We start from the raw sequence: 23,140 nt of genomic DNA, 5'->3' as shown, positions 1-23,140 counted from the left end.
GAACCAAAAATGTATTTTTTTGATTTTAAAAATCAATTAAATATACTATATCTATATTAATAAATTATTATTATTATAGTAAATCTGAGTAAAAAAGACGAATAAACCGATAGTAATTCAAAAAATTATATTTTTAAGATCGGAAAGAAATTCGAAAAACCTTTTTAAATTATTGAAGGTAATTAGAGATTACCTATTATATATTTGATACTATTAATACAATTTTTCATTATTAGTTATTATTCATTATGAATTAATGATAAACAAATTAAAATATAATGTGGTGAGCTATTGTGTAAGATTTTTTGTAAATATATTTGATATTTAGTGTTATATTTAGACTATTTAGTATTTGATAAACAACAGCGAATGTCCACTGATAGTTATCTTATAGACATACCTTGGATAATTTCTCAAAGGGGGAGCAAAAACCTGTAAATTTAATTTTGACAGATGAACGTCAAACATTCACTATTTTAAAAACATAAAATATTTTAATTAATACGAAACTCGAACAACAGAATCAACTATTAAGTATAATAAAAATAAACTATTAGTACAGAATATTGATTATTAATTTTAAATATAGATTATAGATTTTTATTTAGTATCTATGATTATAACTCAGTATGTGATATTGAAGTTAGAAACAGTTTCTCTATAATTACAAAATTGGTTACCATATTTGGTGGGAACACATGATACGAGTAATAATGGAATTTAACCAATAATTATAGCTGATATATAACAATAAAAAAAAAAAGGCTCGAGAGGAGGACACGTGCCACTTTTGCCCACCCCAACAATCTCTAGTTTGATTTAGTAGAATTTAGTTAAAACATTAAATTATTTTTAAATACTTTTCTTTTTATTTATTTAATGCCTTTATCCTGAAGATATTATGACTTGAAAACTTAAATATTTATGCTTCAAATAATTATTATATTAATAATAAATTTAATATAAATGATAAATAAAGAATAACATACTAATGTGCTAAGTACTTATTTATGAAACATAATTTGTTGAATAAACTACAAAAAAATGTGGTTATTTTGACTAATAATATCATTGATTAAGAATAATAGTATTTTATATTGTTAGTACCAATATAATAATATACAAAATATAAAAATAAACATTTTTAATCAATAGTAATATTAATGTTTTGGGTAATTATTAATCTTTCTTCCTTAATAATAAAATAATTTAATCACTTCGTAATTTCATAAAGCACTACTATATAGAATGTGTTTAAAATCTTAGGAAACATAATATATCCTCACATGTATTTATACATTTTTAATTGTAATAAGTATACCAAGTATTAAACACGTAAAATGTACATTGTACATAACATAATAAGAAATAAAAAAAATTAAACAGTAGTAGAACCTTACTTATAAAATAATAAAAAAATTTAGCTCTTAACTCAAATCCGAAAGTTAATGAAACAACAATAATCAATAATTCTATAGAGGTACTTTTTGGATAATGACGTTAAAGTATTTTAAAGCCATATGGATAAATAAGACACAATTTTAATTAATTATCCTCCACAAAAAATATAATAGAATATAATAGAGATACAGTGAATAATATTTTTAGAATTAATTTATAATATTTAAAATATTTTAAAGCTAAAAGTATGCAGTACCTAAACATTATGTGTTCATCTAAATGGAACTTGCAAATACATTCATTATAAATAGAATATAATACATATATGATTCCTCTATAAGTTATATTAATGTTGCTTAAATAAATGGATTATGAATACTAACAGTGTACGTATTGTCATATACTACTTATTATTTAGTATGCATTTTAAACTATTTAAATCTATCTCAAAGTAAAAAATATTATCAATAATTTTATCATTTGTTAAATTAATTTTTATACAGTAAAAGAGTACAAACCTTATATTATTGTTAAAGTCATTTCAGTTTCACATTTTTAGCATAAAAAAGGTACAAGAAATCGTAATGATTAAAAAAAACATGATCATCAATAAAAAAAGCTGCACAATGATGTAATCCCATAATGGAACATGATGACATATGTCTAGTGTGCTTGTGAATGCACAATATCCGGTAGTACACGGTACACGGTGGGAATTATGAGAACCATCACCGAATAGCTCCTCTCCATTTAAACATTTTAAACGATGTGTTACGCGCATGCATCGCACATATGTATTTAGTATGTACACGCACAATTACTCAGTTAAAATATTAAATAGATCAAACTAAATTAACGAAAAGTATGTTTCTTGCAATCAACGATAAATTTATTCCATAAATACAAAATGTTTATGTATAATAAACGCAATATATTTAAGCCATACAACTTAAATGTGCATTTATCAACAATGTAAACTTATTTTAATAGTATTTAATGATTAAAATGTCTTTAAAAAAAGTCCATAAAATAAAAAATGTAAAAATTCCTTAGCAGAGCGTGGTTTCGATCCACGGACCTCTGGGTTATGGGCCCAGCACGCTTCCACTGCGCCACTCTGCTTCATATCAATGAAAGTGAAAAATAAATTATTTAAGTATGTGATGCCACAATAAGAAACATATAAACTAAAAATAATATATAAATAGTACAGTATTTTTCTATAACAAAATATTTTTCTTTCCAATAAATCAAATTTCTATATAACATTTTCACTACACATATCTTAATAACGAACAACTTTTATCTACTACCTATATCTAATATAAGACTTCTATCTAATATAAAAAAATTATCTAATATAAAACTTAATTTTTTTCCTCCAAGAACCACATCGAGTTTCACCACTCGATCAAGGCATAATTAAGAATTGTATAACTTTTTACCGCTATTAATGTTTTGGAATGTATGGAAAATAAACAGATACCTAACATTAGTGTATTTATAGCTATGATATAAGTTGACAAGGTATGGAAAAAAGTGAATTCTTCTACGATTCCCTTCAAAAATTGGGATTCACTGTAGAAATTCAAGAAATAGATAACGGCTAGATAATTGTGGAACCAATACAATGGAATTTTCTACCAAGTCAAGAAAATGTAAATTTCTTTGATAACGTAAATGTGGATGAAAATGTTGCTATAAAGGGAGTCTTATCTGACACCGAGATTTTGGACCATTTATTTAACATTGATGAAGTAGTTGAAAACGACATAGTTATCTCTTGTAACTTTGAAAGAAACCAGTCATTAGAAAATTAATGATACTTTTCGCTTCAGACAGAAGCAGTGGCGTATCCAGGATTCATTTAACTGGGGTGTTTTAAAATTTAATAGACTTATGGTAAGTGGGAGGATCTGCCCCCTCCTATATTACATAAATAAATACCATGTATTTATATAAATTATTATACTAATTAAAATGATTATATTAAGACAGTGTATGTAAAATCAACAAGTTTGTTTTGATAGAGATATTATAAGCTCCATATATATATATATATATATGAACATATGTATACATATATATATACATAAATTAAGTGTTCGATGTTTGTGTAAGTACATTGTCATACATCAAACAATATAAATATACACATTTTTACACAAATTATTTGGCAAACGTGGAATTTGTTCCCTGAAGTGTAACGAATTAGTCCCCGAATAAAATTACTTACCAAATTATCAGTATACAACTCACTGTTACAAGATAAGTATATGTACAATCGATAATCTTAAAATATTTTATTAGGTTTTACGATGTCTGGAAAAGTGTATAAATATAATTTTATATATAATAGATCGATTATTTTTTGTCAGTCTTATGACAACTAACCTAGTGCGTGCGTTAAAATGGAAGTGATATTAAATAAAAAAAATAAAAAACGCTTCGTTAATAATAGTTTCAAATACGGATGCCAAAAATAACTATCGGGAAATATGGAACGTTGGACTTAGACAAAAAGAAAATGTAAATCATTTTTAAAAATAATTTAAATAATATTGAAGAATGTAAACTCGAACACAATCATGACAAAGATAGTGATAATATAAAAGACAAGCAAACATTAAGCAATGACTTAAAAATAAAACATCAGGAAAATCTTGAACGTCCAACAAAATTAATTTGCCAAGAGTTGCTATTCAATGGTGATAGTGAACAACTTACAGTGCATGACGTTTTTAAAGTAAGACAAAATATTCACGCTAGTCGATCAAGTAAATTACCTAAGACATTAACAGAACTGTATGAAGCATTAGATAATTACGATGTTATAATAAATCGTGGAGAAAATTTTGAATTCATTAATGATTGTGAAACAAATATTGCAATTTTTACTTATTTACATAATTTAGAAGTACTCAGCAAAATAAAAACAATGTTTTTTGATGGAATTTTTAAAAGTATCCCAAAATTATTTTACCAGCTTTTTACCATTCATGGTGTAAAATATAACAATTATTCTCCCTTAGTTTTTTTCCTACTGCCCATTAAGATCAGTGCTTCTTATATACAAGGATTTCGATTTATAGAACATCATATGAGGCCTGAAATTATTTTTGCTGATTTTGAAAAGGCTATTCACCTGGCAGTATCTGAAGTTTGGCCATATTCTAAATTAAGAGGCTGCAGATTTTACTTAGGACAGGCGTGGTGGAAAAAAATTCAATCTCTAGGATTCTCGGATGAATTTAAAAATAAAGATTCAGTGATTGGGCAAATATTGAAATACTTTTTCAGATTACATTTATTGCCACCTGATATAATACAAAACGTTTATGTTGAGTTGATGGCTATAAAACCAGTACATGAAAAACTTGATACATTTTTTGATTATGTACTTGAAAATTATATTGAAAAAGTAATTTTTTGCCCAGATTTTTCAGCCACTTCAGAACGAACAACAAACTGTTGCGATTCGTTTCATGGAAAACTGAATTCTAGATTTTATTCCATCCACCAAAATATTTTTTTATTGATTGAACAATTAAAAGCGGTGCAATACGAAATATATATATATATATAAAGCAAAGAAGCTCATTTAAATTAAAGTTAAAAAAAATTGATGGAAAGGAAAAGTTTATTGATGAAAATATTAAAAAATTGAAAGAGGGCCAAATTTCAAACCTACAGTTCGTTAAAAATGTGTGTTGTAAATTCATACCACACTAATTTTTTCTAATAATATTTGCCTATTATGACTTATTATTACATTATTATAACTTATTTATTACAAGCACAATTATTATTATTATTGATAAATACGTATGTAACGTATATTATGTACATATTAATGTATTATACAGAGCAACAATTTTAACCATACCTAGGTATTCTAGATAGTATTTGAACTATTCGAACTTATTTGAATTCTAGACAGTCCTATGTCTGAATAAATGGGAAGGAAATTGTTGCTGGTTAAATTTATCATAATAATTTGAATAGTGATTTTAACAAGGTTGTATTATCATGAAAGCTTGGGAAAACCAATTCGTATGTTACCTAAAGACAACCCGGGAACCAAGTCGTATGTTACGTATAAATAACCTGGAAACCAATTAGAAAATTGTGAACCAATTCATAGTCATCCAATTATTTATATGAAACAATCAAAATATATTCAAAGGATTATGATAAATTGTAAAATAAAAACAACTACGTAATAAAAATATATCTCATACCTGATCGCAAATCAAATCCCATTTCTTTTCGTCATCATATTGCTTTAAAAGTTTTGCTTTGTCTGCAGGCAAATTCATGGATGCCTGTAACACGTAATTTAAATTATAATTTATTTATTTCAATTATATACAACTGTTATTGTAGAGATAAATAAATAACAGGTGAATTAATTCTGGTAAATGTAATTATAGTAATTTTTAAGCAATTATATATATCTACGCGAATGCAGTATAAAATTATAAGAAGATAACAAGTACAATTTCTTTTAAACATGTAATATATATTATATAATTTTTTCAAGCAAGTAAAAATGTATAGGTATTTAATATTATAATTTAACCGAGTAAATGTTAAAAATATGTATACATTAATTTATTATGGTACACACAAACACGTCTTACACTACATATTTAACAATGTATATTTACATGTAATGTATTTTATTTAAATTCGAATAAATATTGTATTCTCTTTGCAACATGATACGTTTATTTTAATTAATAATATTTTAATACTTGTTTAATGTATTAATTAATATCCATTTAAAATAAATGACAACCAAAATAAATTTAAAATAGCAGAAGCTCTTAGAACATAATTCATTTAATTTATATTATTTTAATATTTAATAGCTCAGTTTTTAATTTTAATAATTTTTTTTACAAAATATATAATTTTGGTTCTTAAAGCTTAATATGTTAATAATAATAGATACAAAATTAATTTAATAACTTCATTCTAACCAAAGCAAACATGTGTAAAATACATTTTTTGTAAGCACTATAATAAACCAAGCTACATGTAGAAATGTTTTTCAAATGTGATCATCTTTAGCTGCTATTTAATAATACTTAATATTATATTACTTAATACTATAATAATTAATAGACCATTATATATATAACAATTATTTAAAATCTAACATTAATTTTATCACTATACATTTTTATGCAGTTAATATTTAAATTTTAAATTAATTTTATCACAAAATAGGTCCAAAAGTTATTTTGTATGTATAAAATGAGAAGAATATTACTATTTATTCATATAAATTTCTTTAATTTTTTTTTTATACTTTTTAGAGAAATACTGTCATTTTTATATTGATTGTATTCTTTATTTACATTTTACACTCACTGAAAAACAATATTATTCTTACATAATAGAAACGAATAATATAAAATATTTTGAAACTAACATTATTTTTTATTGTATCCTATAGATATTCTAATTACTTTAAAAATTAATACTACCGGGGCTATCGAGCTGTAGCGTTGAAGTAAAATGTACTAAATTTAATTTAAATCACAATAGATAGAATATAATAACACAAATCATTAATAAATCATTTCAAGTATTTCGTGTGAAGATGAGACATCGGACACATTAATTTTAATTTCAGAAATGATTAATTATACGCACAAAATAAAAATTTAAATAAATATTTAATAAATAATATTCAAAAGATAACTTCAAAATAACATAATTTAATTGTCAATAGCTTCGAATAAAATTAATTCACCACAATATATTTTAAATCGTAAATGGAACATTATTAAATCACAAATAATTTTAACTACAATAATATTTCAATATACTTTGAACATAAAATGATAAACCTACAAACAAATAACTTACATTTATAACATTTATAAATATTTTAAGTATTCGCATTTTAATGGAAGGCAAAACAAAACGTTACAATTTTCATTACATAATCTTCACTATTATATTTGAAGAAAACATTACTCAACTGTATATTTTTCCTTTCTCCAAAATCTTATTAAATCGTTATTGCTATCGTTAAAATAATTGTGATTATCCGCATGGGACCTGATTTAAAATCTAAAACTAAGTTAATAGTTTATAGTTGTGATTACACCACGACCCAAATTCTTCATAATCCCGTGTACAATCTATTCAAATAGTGTAAAAAATGTTTTATTATTGTCTTAAACTAATTTCATGACAACATTATAACATTATTTCTTGACGGACGACCTAAATTCATTAACAAAAATAACAATACAATTCTGTATCATTATTTCGAGGATACTTAAAAATAAAAATACCGCCTTCGGGAGTTGGTGTGTCAAATCATGGGAATATCATCTTAAATTTTCTTTTATAAAATAATAAATTATCGAATATCTACTGTACTACAAAAGCAAGGACATGGTACCACACCCGTTTGCAGCAATGATAGCTGCAGGGGTTGAGGATCCATTGTGATTTTAAACATTGAAGGGTGTGGTTTGAAAGAAGTTTTGAGAACTCTAATACAAACAAACTTATATTTTTTAATTCTACGTAATGTTTATTTTAAAAGTATTTACTTTTGAAAAGCACAGCCTGACACCGTTATTAAATATAATATTCTTCATCATTAGTTTAAACATTTATTTTTTTTTTCGCTGGGTGTTGTAATGTTTACACTAAGTATGATATTCTTATACAATATGATATAATATAATACAATAATTAATACAATATAATATATAGACAATATATACAATATGAAGTGTAAACAGAGTGAACTACACGATGAAGGAAAAAATAAATATATATAACTCAATATATTTTATTAATATTATATAATGTATTTATAAGTGGCATTTTATATTTTTAAAATAACATCAGGCATATGACTCCTATAGTAAGCTAAAAGTTTATCCAAAACATTTGAATGAACGCGCTGAAGCAATTCCTCATTAATTATTGAAATTTCCGCTCTAATTGTATCCTTAAGGTCATCAAATGTGCGAAGTTTTGACACATGTCTAAAGATATTCCCACAGGAAAGAGTTGCATACTGCAAATTTAAGGTAACCTAGGGGGCCAATACACATGCCTTAAACGAGAGATGGTCTACCTAGGGAACATCTTACGTATGACATTCATTGTGGCAGTGGTAGTCGAGAAGGTGCCCCATCTTGCTGAAACCAAACATTCAACAAATTTATGTTTAGCATAAGCGTGCACAGACCTGTATTTTAGGGAATGCCTCATGGCATATTGTAAGGCGCTGTTGAGCATTGATTGCGATATCGTGAACATTTTTTGCGATTTTGGAAGTACATTTTTATGTTGTTGATAATGTTATAATGATAATATTACGGGTGAAAAGGTTGGTGAACTCAGTCGTGTAGCTAGCTATTTCAAAAAGGGGGTGTTATTCAAAATTATACATAACAAAATAAATACTTTACGTATACTTTATTGTACAAGAATACAAACACATTAGTACATTACACATGAATCTATTCATGTATAATGTACTATTGTATGAGAAAGTATTTAAATATTTTATCATATTAAAATTTCAAATGTACATTTTTGTCATATGTATCTATTTTAAATCGCGCATGATACGACATAAAACCACGGCTTTGGTTTATTAGACAAAACGATGTAATGAGAAGCCGAATCCCGGCTTTACATCATTGTTATGTATATATTTAGTTATGATAAATATGTTTTCATCATGGTTTATGATCAATTTTTATCTTTATTAGACTTCAATATAATGTTAACACGGTTAAGGGGGGAGTGTTACTACACCTGTAACCCATGGCTACGGGCCTGGGTAAAATGGTTTGAAAATTATATTTTTGAAAAACCACCGATATCATAATTTTGTGGGAATTACGCGTATTTTAGTGAAATGATTTTCAAATTTTTAATATTACACGTTAAATTATTTTACCAGTTATATGTATTATTTTAAAGATTATTTTTCGGAAGTCGATTACCTTATTAGTACTTGTCTACGCCAAACATAGACGTAGTTTCTTAATTGTTTCCTTAATTGTACTTGTTTGATTTAGTATTATGTATATTGTATATAATACACTATTTATATGCGTTATGAATATAACATTATAATAAGTATGCGAGCCTTGGTTTGTTTTGATTCATTTCCAGTAATTCCACCAATAATTATTTTACAAATCGTCGGCTTTCTATTTATTGTACTGGTATAATGTATTCATATTTGAAGTACATTATTAGTTTGAGAGTACACCTAATATCTAGTGTAATGTTTATTCATATAAAGAATTATATTTAATATACTTAGTTAAGAGTAGAGTTATAAATGTGACTTTTGATAGAGGGGTAGAGGGAATTTAATGCGTTGTTAACAAAAATTTTTAGAATAGACCCTGGAATGCCTATAATAATTTTGGACCCTATCTTAACAAAACATGTAAAACTTAATTTAATAGATTATAACGTTTAAATAATTAAATAAATATAACATTAATTTTTATTAAATATTGTGATATATAAGTCTCAATAAATATATTTCCTTGAATCTCGTTTATTACTTTCAGAGAACTTAAATATTAATATATATGTATATAAATCATAAATAATTTAAGTTCTCTGAAAATAAAATAATAATAATAACAATAAAATGTAATAAATTATAGCTGTTACATTATCATAAGTTTTTGTACGAACATTTAGAATATGTAGTTTTATTTTTCTTATTACGAAATATTATTTATTACTAAATATTGTAGAATAAATTTGATTTAATTTGGCAACATTAGATAAAATACGGGCCCTTTACTCTTAAACTTAAATTATTGGATCCAATTTACAACATTTCAGGGGTACCTGGGCACACCCGGCAGCTCCCGTGCGCACGCCTATAATGGTCTTCTGCACAATTCTGGTTTCAAGAAATTATTAAGCTTGTCTAAATAACGGACACTATTGACAGTTACAGTGTTCCCTTGTTAATCATAAAAATAAGGATCACTCTTTTAAAACGGTACACTAAAAAGTAACTTACACTCCAGAGCGCCATAGTGATAACCAGAGTTGAGATTTTATAGCATTTGCATATTTCTTATGAGAAACTTAAAAAATAGCAGAGTAAGCTAAAAATTTGTTTCGTGATACAGAGAACTCAAATAAAAAATGTTATTTTGCTTTTTTTTGCATATTTTGCGTTTTTTAGATTATAGTGTATTTTTTTTTTTAATTTTTTGAGACTTTTTTGCCTTTTATCAGTGTTCTAATCAAAATCGGACAAATTTTATGAAATTGTATTTTGGTAAACGTGTTTTTGATTTTTGCTAATCGAATTTTCAAGGTTAAAAATTTTAATTTTAATTTTTAATTATAAATGTATAGATTAAGTAAATAGACCGATTACGCTGATGTAACTCTGTACAATTACAGCAATTACTCTGTACAGCGATAATATATAGGTAGGTATAATATAATACAATAATTTCGTTTTAGTTATTTGATTCTAATTTTTGTTATCTGCTGATTTTATTGATTTTTTTTGTCGATTTCTATTAAATCAACGAACGAGTGTAAAATTCGCTTTATACAGTCCATATTCATCTCGTGTGCTCGTTTAAAATTATTAAATAAATTTCCTTTTTTTTTTTTGTTGTTTTTATTGCATATTTGTAGAGCTTATTTAGCGATTTTTAAAGTAATATTATAGCGCATATTTATGCAATATTAAGTGCTATAAAATCCCAACCCTGTTGATAACTAAACGATATTATCTGACGGATCGAATGACCTTATCTAGAACTTTCTACTCTTATAAAGCGTGGAGAAATCCGTCCATTTTTGGCACTATTCCCGTGGCCCATTTTGTATACACACATACACACACACACATACACAATATACTATTTGATATAGGTTGTTACTTATGTAACAATACAATATCTTAAAATCATCACTCTATCTAAATATTATTAAAAATATTAATCAACGAAAGAAGTATTTATGAATCAAAAAGCCATCATAATCCATATGCTAGTACTCTGACAGTGTATTCAGCTAAAGAATATAAATTTAAAAACAATGTTTATTACTCCAACTATGAACGTACCCAGGGACGGCGCGAAGGGGTGGGCAATAGGGGCAGTTGCCCAGGGCCCCACGCCTTGAATTACAATTAAGGCCCCGCGGTTCTGATTTAACTGAACTTAAAATATTTTATTAATATAAATTATAAGACCCAACATTTATTCTGCCCAGGGCCTCGCAAACTAGCACCGTCACTGAACGTACCTGTATAAACATAAGCTAAATTAACATATTTTTTTACAATATTATAATATTTTTTATAATTCATTCAATGTTACCCTAACATTTATTAAAAAAGATATCATCTATATATAAATATATTAAATTCAAATTCAAATTTTTATGTAAAAATAAATTTCTCCAATGTCGTTTTACACCTTTGGAAACCTTCACTACACAATAGTATATATTTTTCCGTAATTATTAAATACTTAAATATTTTTATTATTGATTTAATTTTTGAATTTGAATAGTGAATTATAAAACAAAATTTAGGTAATTTGAAATTATATTTTTTCTAAGAACATTCACAAACTTAAGTATAAAATTGATTTACTATACATTTGAAATATATTAAAATATATAACTCAGAAACATATTTAACGTATAAGATACTATTTATATAATGATTTATTACATATCTACATACAATATAACTGTATTATATTATTTTACCAGCAGATTTTAGAATAGTTTTATAACAGAACTAAATAGTTTTCAGAGACTTTTTAAATTTTAGCAAAGCATTGCCTTACAATCTTTAAATACATGTAAATTAGTAATATTCATTATGATTTACGATGTTGTTTATTCATTACAGTTAAATCATTACTTAATATTTATTAATAATTCTGTTGAAACCTACCTCCGAAAAAGAATATACAAACGCATTATGTAATAAAAGTGTACGTCAATAAAAATACCAACATTTAGAACAAATAAAATTGTATACATAAAAAATAGTGCATAACTGATGTTACGTATGATCTACAGAAAATAAAAGGTAAATACTATAATTTAAGTGCCTGTTGTTCAATACAGAATACACATATTTGTACACATATTCTATTTAATAATTGTCTATTTTCATACAATACGTCTACAATCATAAAGAAGGATATCAATTACTCATCACATCGAAGTTGTTTTTCAAAATATAGAAATTTTTAAGTGATTTCAATTAAACTCTGTAAAGGTTTTTTTTTTTTAAATTATTATGGTTAAATATCATCATTATGCATATATGCCGGTAAAAAAGCTCGAAAAAAAGAATCCTAATTAAATTATTTTCAATTTTAGTACAACCCGGACAATATAAAAATCAATTTCAAATATTTTAAGGTATAACTATTTTATACTTTAGGAAACTAAAATATTGTATAACTTTTTTGAGCGATAAAGATAATTATAGAAAATATATTTTCTGTGGTAATTAAATAGTAACAAAAGTAATAATAATCGAATATTTTTAAATAAAACAATATTCTAGTTAATATTTATTTTATTTATTTATTATATTAATATTCTAAAAAAATATTATTTTCTAGGAAAAATAATTTAAAAAATGTATTTTTCGAGGATTTTTTTCAAGAAATATTAAATTTAACAAACCACAAAATCAGGATTTTTCCCAGAGGCGGTTCTAGGACTAGATTTTCGTACGCGTGTAAATAACATAAATTGTTGTTTATTTTGTTTTCATAGGTAAATTTGTAAATTGTAATTTTGTAAATAATAAGTAATAAATATCTTTTGTTTTCACAGAGAAACCAAATGTTGCTATTATCCGATAAAAAATTTATAACATCCTTATGTACATTTATAAGTAAGCTGTAAGCTAAATTTAAATCCTAAATTTTCCTAAGCTACAGTTTTTTTCTTACCAGTTAACACACATAAAAATAAAAATATTAATTCAAATTAGATATATATATATTTTTTCTTCTTTCTTTAGGTGTATAAAAAATAATTTAACATATTATAATAATAAAGTATAATATAAACTATATTTTTACTATATCTGAAATTGTAATCTTCTATGTTTTATTTTTGCAAACATATCAAGAGCAGGAGTTGGGTCTTTTAACAATTTTTCCGAATTCTCTTTATCTATAGATAATAAAGCAAGGTTACTCAACCTAGGATTTTGCATTGTAGCTCTCAAGTAAGTCTTAATACGCCGCATAGTAGAAAAACTTCGTTCAGCACTAGTTGAGGATACAGGAATTACTATAGATAATTCAACTACTTTTCTCAAGTTAGTGAAAGCTTCCCCATAATTACTTATTTGTTGATGTACATCAGACAATGTTGAAGCTTCCAAAAACAAAGATTTCCCAATTAAACACTGATTAACCAATTAAACACTTTTTTATTTATGAAAGTGTAAATAATAAAAACAAATATATGTTTGAATTCCTTAATTCTTTACTTATTTAAACATCACAGTAAACCTTTTAAGGTGAACGTAAACATTTTGGTACGGGCAGCTGCCCACCCTGCCCGTACGCTAGAACCGCCACTGATTTTCCCAAGAAAAAAATCAAACGTTCAAAGTTTATCCTCAATATTTTCAAATTTTTCAAATAATATATAATAATGACTCACCATTAAATACATTCTATATTTTCTTAATATTGATATAGATAAATTCATCATTATTTAACATTTAGAAATGTCGATTAAAAAAGAACTAAATATTTAAAAAAAAAACTTTCAAGTAATTAAAAATGTTTGTTTATCAAAAATAAAAAAAGATAATTTAAATATCAATAAGTTAATAATTGTATATATGTAATTATTTTTTGGGTGTTCTTAATGTTGACGGTACCAATGACAGCTAATGTAATTTTTCCATTAAATTATTAAGACAAGTGTTTGTACCTGATACATTTTTTATTATATTATTTCAATTAAATATATAATATAATATATGAATAAAATATCATATATGTATTACACGACCAATAGGTAATATTTCTAATAATAATAATAGTAATAAAATATAATAAAATCCAATTAAAAAGAAAAAAATATCTATATTTTATTTAGTTACCTTAGTTTACCCAAGCCTTTCAATTTTTACCAATGTTTTAATGCTTTTTAGAGCCTAATAAAGAATTTTTGGTTATTTATTGATTTAAAGCTATTGTAGAAAAAAATCATGAACTCTTTCAAGTTACTTAGTGTGTAATTTATAATAAATAATATATTATACTTTTTCTTAGAAAACATATCCTAGAAAAAAGTATCTTGGCATTTTGAAATCAATTGAAAAAATTAATTATATATATATATAAGATAAACATGTTTTGTTTTCATATTTTTTTTAGATTTTGATGCACATCCATAATTTGTCATGAAAAAATGAAGACAACCAACATTAAATAAAATACATAAAGTATTTATTTTTTATTTTTTGCTCAACGATTATTATTATGTAGATCATTACACAATAAAATATATTAGATAATATTTCAATACAAAATATTTAATTATATAATGACTAAGATAAGTTAAGTGTCGATAATTAAAAATATGTATTAATTTTTGTACAATCTAGATTAGCATAGTTAATTTATTATCAATAATCTTTTAAATAGTATGTATTTCTTCCTTACTCTACATATGAACAGTTTAGTATGTTTAGTATTATTAATACAATAAGAAATAATGTAATTTTTTTAATATTTTTTTAAAGTATATTATAATTTATAAATAATTTTAATTGAATCGCTAATTAACATCATAGATTACGAACTGTATTATTCATAACACAAACATTGAAAATAGCTAATTATCCACGATTAGTGAGTTAATTTAATTCTTTTTAAGAAATTGAAAATTGATAATTTGTTAATAATTATTTGCGATATTACTTTTGTACACCAAACATATCACATAAATGTAAATTTATGATAACTAAAAATTATTATTTTCTCATATACACGAATCAATAATAAATCAATTTTAATTTTCAAATTATTATAAAGGATATAAATGAGACATGTAGTATCATATAGGCCCGACCCACAAAATATCGTTTTACATTTTGTTTGAAAATATATTACAGAATTATATTTTATTTCAGTGCCAAATTAGTCCAAGCCTAAAAAAATTGATTACAAGATAGCAGAACAATTAATTTTATCATGAATATTTTAATAGTTGATTTCGAGACAAAAATAGCCTAACCCAACAATAGCGGATTATACTGTTTTTATTTCTAAATTTAACTCAGTGATTATGAAATAGATAATTTCAGTTTTTAGATTATCTAAGGCTAGGTTCACATAGTTGCGCTTATGTCGGGTTAACACGATGATGCGTCGTACTTGTCATTCGTGCTTGTCACTCGCACTCGCTCAATAGTTTGAGAGTTCAGACGACTTTCGCATTCGCACTCGCATTAGGTGTTAGTAGATAGTAACATAATCTGATAATCATTGATAATAATATTAAATATATTATATATATATTAAATTGTAAAATTAATAGTAAATAAGATTATAATTCTTAAAATAGTGATTAGAAGTAAATAATATATTATTAATTTTTATAATACAAAAAATTAATTGTCAAGATCAATTAAGTCGTGAAGAAGTATATAATGGACCGTTGTCGTATCGTATAACAGTTTGAAATATAATACAAACATAATAATTTCATTAATCATAGATGAACTAGAAGTTGAATTAAGAATTATTACAATTCACAGTGTGCAACATGCACCGTACACGTGATAACAAAAATATTACTAAGCACTAATACTAATCATCAAGTGGTCACACGTTGCGAGTGCAATCACGAGTAGAGTAGAGTCGTGGAGGGAGTAGTTACTTGTCGTTAGTAAATAGAACATGGCGTTCTATTTACTCGCACTCCCGGTTTTTCTAATACTAAGCACTATTATTTTTGTTTACACGCAATGTGCAAGTGCGAATGACAAGTACTACGCTTCGTGTAAACCCGGCATTACACGCGAATGCACGTGCGAATGCAAACTACGGCCCCACTGAGAGCGATTTACATTTTTGCGTTTCGAGCGTTATTGTGATTTTATACGCGCGATGACCACTAGCGATTTGATGACCCCAATAAAGCGATTTTATATGGATTTTTTGGTCGTGCATATTCATTTTATTTTATTTACCTATTGAATCATCGATCAAGATGACGCCCAAAAAAAGTGTTGTTGGCTGAAAGTGCTGCTTCAATTGAAGTAGAATTTAATTTGGTTAAGAACTGTTTATGAGTTCACGAATTAAATAGCCATAGGCTATGTGAAAGAAAATGTCATACGCTGCTCAGTAAATTAAAAAAACATCCAGTAAAGTTTTTTGAGTACTGTCACAAGTGAACCTACTTTTTATATAATTTCGAAAGCTATAAGATGCGAAATTAATATTATTTCATTTATATCTTTGTATATAAATTTGATTTTACTGAAAAAACAATGTCTGTTAGTAAATATATTATGTTACTAAACATAAATATATAATATTAATTAATTATCATTCATGATGACGTCCTTCTTTAAATCGTTTTCTATGTCGGCCCAAAATGTTTGGATGTTGGTCCAATTTTTATGATCCGAGTGCATCGGATTCTAAACAGCTTCCTGTACAAATACAGCGGCAGCTATTTTTCCTGACACAACCCTCGTTGAAGACATTTTTACAGAGATTAATCGCCGAATATCAAATTATTTTGTTTTTCAGTGGTTATCGCGAGTGTAGTGCTACACGCGACACGCTCTCAGTGAACCACTACGTACAAATTACGTACTATTGTTAATATCGCTAAAACGCAAAATCGCTACACGCTATCGCAAAATTCCAAATTGCTCTCAGTGGGGCCGTAGCTTAAGACCATGTTCATATAGACACGCATTAGCTTGTTACAAAACATGCTTATGACCGTTCAGATAGCTGTGTGTTATTTCGCTTATGATCACAGGACGTGAATGTTTAATATTTTTAGTCAAGACATTATAGTTAGCATAGTTTAGATTTTTTTTTCTCATCTGAATCCTCAGAGCCACAAAAAACAAGCACCAACTATTCCCGACTTCTTCTCTTCATAGTTCGGTTCGAATATTTTTGTATTGTCATTTCCCTACGGCAGACCTTTTTACAATTTTGTTCACAGGAGTATTGATGTTTACTTCCATATTTTTGCAACAAAAAAACTGTTTTTCAAAAAAATTATTGACTAAAAAGTAACCCAACCGCAATGAAATGCGTATCAAAATAACAGCATTTAAATTCATGGTGTACGCGCGGAAATAGATTCTTGAGTCGTTATCGCGATCGACGCGCACCATGTGAACGATGTATATAAGAAACCAATGGCGTATACAAGGGGGGTATGTGGGGGTCAGATCCCTCTAGGCCTTTTTTTAAATGTTATAAAATAATGTTCTTAGTGTGAGAGCGTTAGAAACGTAAAAAAAAATAATGATTTGCTTGCAAATGATCCCTCCCCCATAAAAGTTATGTATATGCCACTGTAAGAAACCTAATGTCTAAATACGCGCGGTTAAGGTGCGATGATTCCACGGTGTGTGGCGCGGCGCGTGGTGCGTAATAGCAGGGCCGGATCTAGGGGGGGAAGTCGGGGATTTATCCCCGGGCGTAACATTTTAGAGGGTGAATTTTCGTAATTATTAACAACTAATTTGATATTTTTAACTTCGTTAAATACTGATATTAGGTTAAAACTCAATAAGTACGATTGTATATTGATTATAAGAACACAATTTATTTGAGTATTTGTTTATTAGTCTATAGATAGGGCGTAATTTTAACATTTTACCCGGGCGTAAAAATTCCTAGTTCCATCTCTGCGTAATAGCCTGTGTGCCACGCCGCGTTAGTATGTTACAGTATAACACTAGTTACAACACAGTTACACAATCCTACGGCACGTTGCTCGGGCACATTTCCCGATTGTTCATTACGAGCCGCACCGTATTTCTTTAGACGCGTGTCACAGATACCGACTATCATCGGGAAAGGACGCACAGAGCAACACAATCCCAAGGCGCGTGTATTGTACCACGCGCAGTGGTATCACACCATAAAAGTTGTTTTTATATTTTTATTATGTTTGATTACGAATGTTTTATTAAATTATCAATAAGTAATCAATAAGATGCTTTAGGTTATTCCTTTTAAAATTAAAATTGTACCTACATTCATTTTAACACAAGGCTAATTATTTGTTATGTATTATGTATGTATTAAACATATTAGATTAACTAAACAAGTACCCATTGAATATAATATAACTTATTATTTCTTGTAAGTAATGTAACTAAGTTTATATTTTTTCAAATAATATAGCTTTTAGAAAATCACCTAATATTATGCTCCATGATGGATCACAAAATGTATAATTTACTCAATATTTTTTAAAATACCAATCCACATTAAAACTTAAGCAATTTAAAGATTATAATGATTCTATAACTGGATGAAAAGGCATTAACTAATTTATATTTACTTGATTACATTGATTTCGTTTAAATTGATCTTTGAAAAATAAATAAAAAAATAAAACTCTACTTTGATTACCCGGGTGTAAAATTTCACTTTTAAGGACTGGGCTGATGTGGTTCTACATGCCTCAGATAAATAAAGGCGAATAATATGATTAATGACAAACCCTTACAATCATTAAAAATCATTATTATTTTGCGCTTATAATACCTCTGTATCTTAAGACTATCTCAATCTATTTAGTATCGAAATCCTCAAAATGGGTCCAAAATAGTCACATCGTGAGTTCATGACCCCCTTGAAATAAATACCAATTTAAGATCTCCGCACACTACTCACTGGTGACGCGATATTTGTCACGAGCGATATCCTAGCAAATTGCACGGGGATCCATTAACGGCGCAATTTGATAACGACGCGAACGATGGTCCATACGCGCAACCGGCAGTGCTAGTCGCCTGACTATCATATCGCACGAATTGCATGCAATTTGAAATCGAAAATAATCAAAGACACTGTACGATCGATTGAACATCATTTCGTGATGGTGGACTTAAAATCGCACATATATTACATACCGCCTTTCAATCGCGTAGTGTTCGGAGGGCCTAATTTATAACCATTGATTTTATCACTTACTATGGACCAAACCATACACTTTTTTTTTGTAAAAAATACATTTCTAAGTATATATATTTTTGTTTATAAGCGTTTAATTATTTCTGACCAATATTACTCCCTATATACAGGGCAGTATCAAGGGGGTGGCGAGAAGTGCCTATCCCCCGGGGGCAAAAATGAAAATCTTGCATTTTATGTTAACAATTATAACGATTAATGTCATATTCCTTTTACAAAATCTATAACATATTTTATATTAATTAAAGCAATTATTGAATATAATGTCAAATTGATACATTTTTAAATTAAAAATACAAAAGGGCGCGTTTTGAAGTTTCGCAATGTTTGGTTCCTACGGCACCGCTTATATGTATATGAGATCGTGATACTAAAAAAATAAAATAGAAATAAACTCAGAAGTAAACGAAGAGGAAAAATATTATGAAGTCTTAATGAATAAATATACAATACTTCATAATAAATGTTCAAAGCAATTAATTAAGACATTTAGGTAAAGTCTAAAAATATTTGTATAAATATTCCAAAGATAACATAAATAAATTATGGTATTTCCATGAGTAAATCCCATTCTGCGATAATATAACCGTCTGATACACCATTATTATAAATCTTAATAAGTATAATCCCAACCATTATAAAATGTCCATGTTCTAAAATAAGAAATATTTATGCGGACACATGTTTCGTGTTTGCAACCCTATATCATTTCCCGCCTGAATAAAAATGAATATAGAAAAATACAATAGAAAAACGCGACTTTTTGTACTATATATTAGATTCTGTATATGTTGAAAATTCCATAGAGAATATCTGAAGTTGATTGGTTAATCCAAAAAATGTATAAAAAATTAATTCGTTGAGTGACAGGTATAAAATCTGGATATCTCTAGTAAAGTTATTTAAATCGTACAATTTTATATTATGATAATTATTATTTTTTTTTTCCGACTTTACGATCCATCGAGAATCTTTACCGCCAAAACTACCTCCTTCCATTTCTCTCTATCATACGCTATTACTCGCTAATCCACCCCATCATGGGCTGCCGCATTCCATATCTCATTTATACTGTCTATCCATATTCTTCGTGATCTTCCCCTTGGTCTCTTCCCCTTAATCTCTATTAATTTAGACCTAATAAATATTTAAATCTACAAAATAACGTACGAACACACATGAGTAAAATAGACAAATACAATTTATAAAAATGTGTAATCAGACCCGTATGCAAGAATCGTCTAAGAGAGAGGTTCAATATTATATACGTTATAATAAGTAAAAAGTCAATAAAAAATAAATACAAATTGAATATCCATGATCAAAAATATCAAGATCGAAAATCAATAAATGTTAACAAATGTCTGAACAGCTGACTTGTTAGTGAACATATGTACGTTCTATCGATGGCTGCATTTAAACAGAGCGCTACAAGATGGCAAGTGCAAATGGTCAGTCTAAGAGTATCTCTTTATTAATACATTTTTCACACCAATTCATGATGTTTTAAGAATATTATGCAGATATTTATGGCGGAATAGGCTTGACGGATAACAGTACCTAAAAATCGGCGTACAAAACGCGATAGACAACGCAGTGTATAGCCCCAACCTAATAAGGAACAACTTGTTATTGGATATTTTATATAATACTATATGAACTACATAGTTAATTTATTGATAGTATCACTCCAAAAGTTATTATGATACATAATATAACATCACCAGACAAATTGTATTTAATTTAATATGTGTTTTATCATATTTATCAATACAATCATATTCCGTATGCAACAACAAATTATAATATATTGAGAATTTGACTTGTCCATCAAATAAATTATTTTATCCAGCTATTATTGTTTTAAAATCCATTATAAAGGATTAAATTGATTCACTATATTTTTTAATTATTACTATTTTATGGTTCATTTTTTAAAAGCGTTGAGCCTTAAATAATATACTAATAAATAAACACAAATAAATAATTTTAATAGGAAGGATGTAACAAAACAAAATTCCTGCATATTAATAAAACTCTGGCTTAACCAACATTATTAGAGTACCATATTTTCTAATAAGCTCTCAGTATAAAAATATAAATCAATTAAGTATAAAAAGAACAGCTACAATTTTTCTAACACAGTTAATTAACCATCAAAAGGAAATCGTTCCTGGGCCATACACATAATACAACATAAAAAGGTATTGAATTGAAAATGGAGTATACCCACTTTTTATTAATGAAAATAGAACAAATCAAGCAGAGATTTAAAACATTAGTACAATAGGAGATGAATAAATTAGCTTCGGATTTTTTTATTGTTATTAAATGACAATGACAAACAGAAAAATATTTATGAAAACTATTATTTTAGCTTTTAAGAAGACATACTATGTTAGGTTATTTCTACAATTTATACAGTTATTTAAAATTTGGTTCATATTTTTATAATTTTTTTTTTCAAATGATTCATCGACTAAAATATTTTTTTTATATCATTATACATTTATTAATATAAATTAACACAATAAAAATTAAAAAATTAGTTAAATACAGCATACACTATTGAGAACATATCAAAATGCCGAATAATATTGATATCTAGAATCCCATATATGTAATCAAATTTAATTTTCAGATATTAATTAATATAATTGTAATAATACTTATAAGACCTATAAATACAATCAAATTAAAATATGTACTTACTATTCTAGACAGGTAGATCATAAAAAATTTACTAACAAAACTGAAGAGTTACCAATTTTTAATATAATATTTTTAACTATAAATAATAGTATCTTATGCTATTTTATATAATTAATTTCAAAATAAATAATATGAAATAGTTACTTAATAATCAGGTACAAGAATAATATAAATTTAATAGTATTTATAGTCAATATAAGAAGATATATAGCCTTTATTTGGTTATTCATTATTTTTTTTTTAAACCAAAAATAAACCTAGAACAACTGTTAGGCATTACTTCAGGTAGCAGGTATAAAAAGCCTGTAAAAGATATAGTTTTGAATTTTATATAACATAATATAAAGATAAATGCAATCAAAAAATAATGTATGTCCATTTAATGTATAATAATAATTAACTAATTTTTATTGTACTCAGTAAAATTATTTAATAGATAAAGATAATTTATAAGTAAAATGATCTGTATGGATAAATGAAACATTCGTAATATTAGTTATTTTCAAGTGTGAATAGATACCGTATTGTGTAATATTATATATATGTCATAATTAAAATAACTATTAATTTAAAATTTTAAAAATAAAAAATACCTTCAGATGAATAACTGAAAAATATAAAATAAATCGTATAAATGCAAAAAGCCACAGCATTAAATAATAAAATATTATGCCTATCAATTATTTTATGATATCTATAAGTACATTTTATTATAATAAAATTAATTAATAGTGGCAAGTACTATTAAACTATTAGCAATATTTCTTAGTATATATATATATATATATATACATATA

General features: G+C 26.3%; 1 protein-coding gene and 1 non-coding gene across 2 annotated transcripts in view; both read right to left on the bottom strand.

The window, feature by feature from the left end:
• LOC112694077 (formin-like protein CG32138) overlaps positions 1-23,140 on the bottom strand; it is a 40,250-nt gene that overhangs the window by 16,641 nt on the left and 469 nt on the right. The window contains exon 2 of the mRNA XM_025569429.1: positions 5,643-5,726. Within this exon, the coding sequence (XP_025425214.1) occupies positions 5,643-5,726 (84 nt within the window). The remainder of the gene's footprint in view (positions 1-5,642; positions 5,727-23,140) is intronic.
• Trnam-cau lies at positions 2,452-2,523 on the bottom strand. Its single transcript has one exon. It is a non-coding gene; the product is annotated as a tRNA-Met (tRNA).

Source organism: Sipha flava, unplaced genomic scaffold, assembly GCF_003268045.1.
Source record: "Sipha flava isolate LNK unplaced genomic scaffold, YSA_version1 122_pilon_pilon, whole genome shotgun sequence".
Taxonomy (NCBI): domain Eukaryota; kingdom Metazoa; phylum Arthropoda; class Insecta; order Hemiptera; family Aphididae; genus Sipha; species Sipha flava.
This window is presented reverse-complemented; position numbering and strand designations above follow the sequence as displayed.